This window comes from Bicyclus anynana, chromosome 21 (genome assembly GCF_947172395.1).
Source record: "Bicyclus anynana chromosome 21, ilBicAnyn1.1, whole genome shotgun sequence".
NCBI lineage: Eukaryota > Metazoa > Arthropoda > Insecta > Lepidoptera > Nymphalidae > Bicyclus > Bicyclus anynana.
The window spans coordinates 66,910-73,916 of record NC_069103.1 but is presented as its reverse complement, the minus strand read 5'-3'; the positions used below and the strand labels follow the sequence as shown (position 1 = coordinate 73,916).

The following is a 7,007-nucleotide window of genomic DNA, read 5'->3' as shown; positions in this document are numbered from 1 at the left end:
CGTGTGAATATGGGGATCAAACATAGCCTTGGACACTCGCAAATAACGTAGCTTTCTATTGGTAAAACAATTTTCCAAATCGGTCCAGTAGATCCAGAGATTACCTCCTACAACCACACGAACTTTACCTCTTTATATTATTAGCATAGAAGTCTCTATTTCTCTTGGTCATACCACCACTCTCGAAGGACTGGACCGATTTTGCTAAGGGTAGAAGTAAGATAGAGAAGTTACAGGGTAGGTTAGGGTACGGGTAGGAAAGCGTAGGGGTAGTGTAGGGGTAGGGTAGGTTTAGGGCCGGGTTTAGGGTAGTGGTAGGGTAGAGGTACGGGTAGGATAGGGAAGTGGCAGGGTAGGGGTAGGATAGGCGTGAGATAGGAGTACGGGTGGGATAGGGGTAGGAAAGGGATAGGCTACGGGGAGGGTACGGGTAGGATTGGGGTAGGGTATAGGTAAGGTAGGGGTAGGGTAGGGGTAGGGTTGGGGCAGTGGTAGGGTTGGGGTAGTTATAGGGTAGGGGTATGGTAGGGGTAGGGTAGGTTAGGTTAGGTTAGGGGGTAGTAGTAAAATTGACATCGAATTTTACGCAGACGAAGTCGCGGGCGTCCGCTAGTACTATAATAAAAGAGTAGAAATCGCGTGTCTGTACTTTGCCCAAATTTAACTAAAATCAAGTTAGGGCGATTAGAAATGAGCAATAGAATACAAAAATATTTTTTTTAATTTTCTTGTCTGTCTGTCTGTCTGTCTGTCCTTCTGTCTGTATGTTCGCGCTATTCTCTGGTTCTACTGAACGGATTTTGATGCGGTTTTTACAGTAAGATTAAGCAAAGTCCAGGGCAACATATAGGCTTTGTTTCATTAAGATCAGTTTAATAGAAAAAAAGTTATCTTAAAAAAACTGAATTGCTCAAAATGATTCGCAGGCGTTAGCAGAATTAACATTATAACACTGTAATATCGATATTAAAGCCTAGAACACACAATACCACATGATAAATTGTATAGTCCAATATGACATTTTTAACTTTTGTGTATCTGTCCGCGTACAACACCGAAAGTACTAAACATATAAAAATTAAACTTTCATGATTTAAATTGTTTTATTTTTATTTTTATTGGTAACGGTTATTTTTTATATACTTAGTCAAACACTGTTTTAGCCCATCAACCTCCATTAGGGCAGCGTGGTGGATCAAAGTTCTCAATTACCTATCCAAAAAAGCCTGACCTGGCATATAGTGGCCTATGAAGACAAAATTATTTGTTTTTATTGTAGGATGTATTTATATCTAAAAAATTTCAGTTTCATTTAGTATTTATCAGATTTTACGTACATATAATATTTTTTTTATAAAACTAACTTTTCTAATTGAGATAAGGCGATAAAATGTAATAGCTGCAGTACATAAAAAAAGGAATTTTTCAAGTGACGTAAATTTCATTGCTCAGCTTTTTCAAAGGCTCACTAGATGGCGCTACATGTATTCCAAATCGCGGCATGATTTTGTTTCTTCAGATGTATAAAGTCACGAATATTTACAAACCTGGTTTTGATAGTTTGTTGGTTGACTTGCACTGTTATTAACATCTTATCTTAAATCATAATAAAAAAAAAACAAAAAGACTTGGCTTTTAAATACGGAAAAACTGATTTAGCTTCTGATTTGGATTTTGGAATATATCAATATAGGAAATAGGAAATAGGAATATTGTTGGTACTTGGTAGTTGATAATAATAATTGATCATTTGACTTAGTTGGGTAAACGGTATTGTTGATTTTGCTTTTGAATTCGGATAGTGATTTACTTTTGTTTGGTATTAGATGAATAATAAATTTAAATTGATTAGCTACTGAATTTTTGATTACTTTTGGTTACGATTTTGGGATTAATTCTTGGTGTTTGTCTAGGTAGAACGGAATTACTGGTTTTGTTTTAAGTTAGGAAATAGGATTATTGCTTAATTGAGATAATTAGAAATAAGTATTATATTAAAAACGAAAGTAGGTCTACTTGACTTATAAATACGGACATACTGATTTTGCTTCTGATTTGGAATTTAGGAATATTATTGGTTATTAATTGATATTAAATCATTTGGTTTAGCTGGATAAACGGAATTGTTGATTTTGCTTTTACATTAAGATAGTGTTACATTCATTTTGTTTGGTGTTAGATAAATAATAAATTTAAATTGACGGAATTTCGGATTACTTTTGGTTAGGATTTTAGGATTAATTCTAGGTATTTGTTATCATTTGGCCAGGTAGAACAGAATTACTGATTTTGCTTTTAGTTAGGAAATACGATTATTGCTTAATTTAAATAATTAGAAGTAGGTATTAAATTGTACTGAGGAAAATGACAAAACCACGAAAACGATCAAATCTTTCTCAATACACTAGAAATGCTAAAAGAATGAAGAGAGCTAGAACACAAGAATCTGAAACCGAAAGACAGGCACGACTTAGCGCCAATCGAGAACGCATTATAATGTCTCGCGCTTCGGAGTCTTCGTTAGAAACCGATTTTCGACTGAGTGCTGATTCTGAGCGCCATAGATTAATGCGTGCATCACAGACTCCTCTTGAAAGGGAAACCCGATTGACTGCTGATCACGAGCGCCGTATCTTGTCTCTTGCTTCTGAAACATATACTGAACGGGATTCTCGACTGACCGCTGATCGTGAGCGTCATACATTGTCTCGAGCCTCGGAGACGTATACTGAACGCGATTCTCGATTGACAGCTGACCGTGAGCATCATACATTGTCTCGCGCCTCGGAAACGTATACTGAACGCGATTCTCGATTGACAGCTGACCGTGAGCGTCATATGTTGTCTCGTGCCTCGGAGACGTATACTGAACACAATTCTCGATTGACGGTTGACCGTGATCGTCATACATTGGCTCGCGCCTCGGAGACGTATACTGAACGAGAATCTCGATTGACGACTGATCGTGAGCGTCATACATTGTGTCGCGCCTCTGAAACATTTACACAGTATGAGGAACGCCTAAGTAATGATCGAATTCATCACAGTATTGCTAGAGCTTTGGAAAATAATGACCAACACCTACAGCGATTAGAAGTGACTAGAGATAATTATGACCTTATGCAACAAAACCGTGACAATTTTCTAGCAAGTGAGAGAGAGAGATTACATGAGTCGCGGCAAGTAGAATCAGAAGAAAGACGTCTAGCTCGCTTAAATGCTGATGGTCTATGGCACACGCTTAATAGAATGTCAGTTTCGTCTGAAGACTCAGACGAGTCCCAAGAAATATTAGTCGAATATAACGTACTTCCTTGGGTTAATAAAGAAAAAAGTGCATTTACGTACACGCCACTTATTAATTACACACCATATGCTTTGATCGGGGGAATGATTGTATCTTGTCCTTTTTGTAATGCTGTCAAGTGGCAAAATGAAACTAGCGGAATGTGTTGCTCAAATGGAAAAGTACATATTGAAATTTTGGAAAACACTCCTGATTTATTAAAAGCTTTACTAAATGGTGATCACCCAGAATCTAAACACTTTTTGGACAATATTCGTGCCTATAATGACATCTTTTGGTGCGAAAGTAATAACAGAAGGATCGTTTATGCCGACATTCAAAATTCAAGGTCAGGTATATCACCTAATTGGTTCATTGCTGCCTGAAAGTGAACCAAAATTTCTTCAAATTTATTTCATATCTGATTATCAAGAGCAAGCGCGTATTAGAAATCAAAACTTTCCACAATTAAATGGTTTATTAATCACTTTGCTTCAAAATATGTTGCATCGAATAAACCCATACGTGCACAGTTTCAAAACAGCGTTAGAGTCTATTCCACAAGGACATGGCGATGAATATAAATTTGTCATTAACGCAGATAAACGTCATACCACTGAACATAGTGGCAGGTATAATGCACCTGTTGTAAATGAAGTTGCTGCTGTTTTGGTGGACCAAGAATGTGAGCGTCGTGATATAGTTCTTCGCTCCCGAGACGACCGCCTACAACGCATTAGCGAAACACACCGGTCTTACGATGCGCTACAATACCCAATTATTTATTGCCATGGTAAAGATGGGTACAACTTTAATTTCTACCAAGTTAACCCTACTACAAGAGCACCTAACTTAAGTAAAAAAGTATCAGCCCAACAGTTTTACGCTTTCCTTCTTCAAATAAGACGTAATAATTTTATATACTTGCAAAGATTTCGTGGATTGTTTAGTCAGTATATGGTAGATATGTACGCCAAAATTGAAACCGAACGATTAGTGTACATACGTACCAATCAAAGACGCTTACGCGCTGAAGAGTATGTGCACTTGAGGGACGCTATGCAACAAGACGCGGACTCGGAAAATTTTGGCCGATTGGTAATTCTTCCTTCTAGCTTCACTGGTGGGCCACGGTATATGCATGAGCGTACGCAAGATGCTTTTTGCTATGTCCGTAAGTATGGCCGGCCTGATCTTTTCATTACTTTTACAACAAATCCAAAGTGGGACGAAATCACACAGGAATTATTGACCGGTCAAGCATCTTTTGACCGGCATGACGTAGTCGCAAGAGTCTTTCATTTAAAATTAAAATTATTAATCAATCTGCTCACAAAGGAAAAAGTTTTTGGGTCGACATGTATAGTGTGGAATGGCAAAAACGAGGACTTCCACACGCACATATTTTACTTTGGCTACAAGATAAAATACGGCCCAATGATGTTGACCAGCTGATAAGTGCTGAATTTCCTAATCCCGACGAAGACAGCATTCTTTTCGATATAATTAAAACGCATATGGTACATGGCCCATGTGGTACTATAAATAGGAGCTCTCCGTGCATGAAAAATGACCGGTGCACCAAAAGATATCCTCGACCACTGACAGAGCAGACAGTAACAGGTGAGAACGGATATCCTTTATATCGACGTCGATCACCACAAAAGGGTGGATTTACTGCAGATATTAGAGTCCATAGAGAACAGATTACAGTTAATAATAGTTGGGTTGTTCCCTACTCGCCCTTACTCTCTAAAACGTTTGGTGCTCACATTAACGTTGAAATGTGCAATAGTGTGGAGGCCATCAAGTATATATGCAAATATATTAATAAGGGAAGTGACCAAGCCACATTTGCTCTTCGGGGAACAGACCGTGACGAAGTTACTAGGTACCAAACCGGACGCTATATTAGTACTTCCGAAGCAATATGGCGAATACTAGGATTCGTTATACATGAACGTCATCCTACAGTGATGCACCTCGATGTTCATCTTGAAAATGGCCAGCGTATATACTTCGACCCTAGAAATTTAAGAGATCGTGTTGAAAATCCTAGACAAACCACACTTTTGGCATTTTTTAAATTATGCCAAGAAGACGAGTTTGCCAAAACTTTAACTTACAATGATGTACCAACTTACTACACATTTAATAAACAAAGAGGCGTGTTTAATCGTCGGCTACGTGGACAACCGTTGGAGGGATATCCGGGAATTTTTAGAGACGCTGCTTTAGGGCGAGTATATACAGTTCACCCCCAAAACGGTGAATGCTATTATTTGCGCCTGTTGCTACATAGTATTCGAGGCCCCACTTCTTTTAACTTTTTGAAAACGGTTGATGGCGTAAAATATCCAACATTTCAATCCGCGTGTAAGGCACTTAACCTGCTTGAAGGCGATCAGCATTGGCATGACACCCTTGAGGAAGCCTGCGTCAGCAATAGTCCTAATCGATTGCGTCATTTGTTTGCAGTAATGTTAGTTTTTTGTAGTCTATCAGATCCGTTAATTTTATGGGAAAAGTACAAGTTTCATTTTTCGGAAGATTTTTTACAATCTTTAAGGCGTAACACGGACCAACAAATTTCTCCAACGGATGAAAGAGTAATTAATAGTTTGCTTTCATCACTCCAAGACATCGTCTATTCTATTGGAGGCAATTCTTTAAATGACTATGGACTTCCAATTCCCCAAGCGCTGTCTGATCAACCTCCCATTATCCGCGAATACAGCTCAGAGACGAACTATAATTCTACTGAGCTGTATATCGCAGTTAACGAGTATTTATTAAATTTCACAGTTCACACCGGAACAAAGAAAGATATTTGACTCAGTAGTACGAAGTGTGCTTAATAATGAAGGCAAGTTATTTTTCGTAGATGCCCCTGGTGGCACTGGGAAGACCTACTTAACGAGAGCAATTCTTGCTGAAATTAGGCGACAAGGTAAGATTGCTTTGGCAGTAGCGTCTTCAGGTATCGCAGCCACGTTACTCCCTGGTGGTAAAACTGCCCACACAATGTTCAAAATTCCAATCGATTTAGATAGTAACGAATCACCTACATGTTCGGTTACACGTAACAGTGACAAAGCAAAACTGTTTGACGATTGTTGCTTAATCGTTTGGGATGAGTGCACCATGGCGAACAAAAAAGCCGTCGAGGCAGTGGATAGAACTTTTCGGGATATTCGCCGTGATGAAAGGCCAATGGGAAACGTTACATTACTCTTCTCAGGGGACTTCCGGCAAACTCTACCTGTCATAACTCGGGGGACCAGAACTAATGAGATTAACGCTTCATTGAAGCATTCCTATCTATGGTCTCGAATACAAAAGCTACAATTGACAATTAACATGCGGGCACAACTGGGCGGATGTTCACATGCCCAAGAATTTTCGAGCACTTTGTTAAAAATTGGAGAAGGCGATCTACCTGAGGAAAATGGTCATGTCACTATTCCGGAAGCACTTGGCAGAGTCGTTTTTTCCGAAGAAGTACTCATACATTCCGTATTCGTAGACCTCCCAAGTATCCCAACACGAGAAAATTCTTGGTTATGTGAACGCGCTATTCTCACACCCAAAAATGACCAGGCGTCTGTCATTAATGATAAAATTTTAACTAATATTGTTGGGGAGGAAGTGATTTACACATCTTTCAATAGCGTCGTCAGTCAGGATGACGCAACAAATTACCCGATTGAGTTTCTAAATT

The 7,007-nt window shown here is 38.8% G+C and overlaps 1 protein-coding gene across 1 annotated transcript; it reads left to right on the top strand.

The window, feature by feature from the left end:
* The first annotated feature begins 541 nt into the window (after positions 1 to 541).
* On the top strand, positions 542 to 6,790 carry LOC128199272 (uncharacterized). The gene has a single exon (XM_052888124.1). It carries the CDS (start codon positions 2,365 to 2,367, stop codon positions 3,670 to 3,672), a length of 1,308 nt encoding a protein of 435 aa, XP_052744084.1. The 5' UTR covers positions 542 to 2,364; the 3' UTR covers positions 3,673 to 6,790.
* The last annotated feature ends 217 nt before the right edge of the window (positions 6,791 to 7,007 follow it).

Excerpts from the sequence above, each read along its gene's own strand:
- LOC128199272 (XM_052888124.1), top strand. The coding sequence starts at position 2,365 with ATGACAAAACCACGAAAACGATCAAATCTTTCTCAATACACTAGAAAT.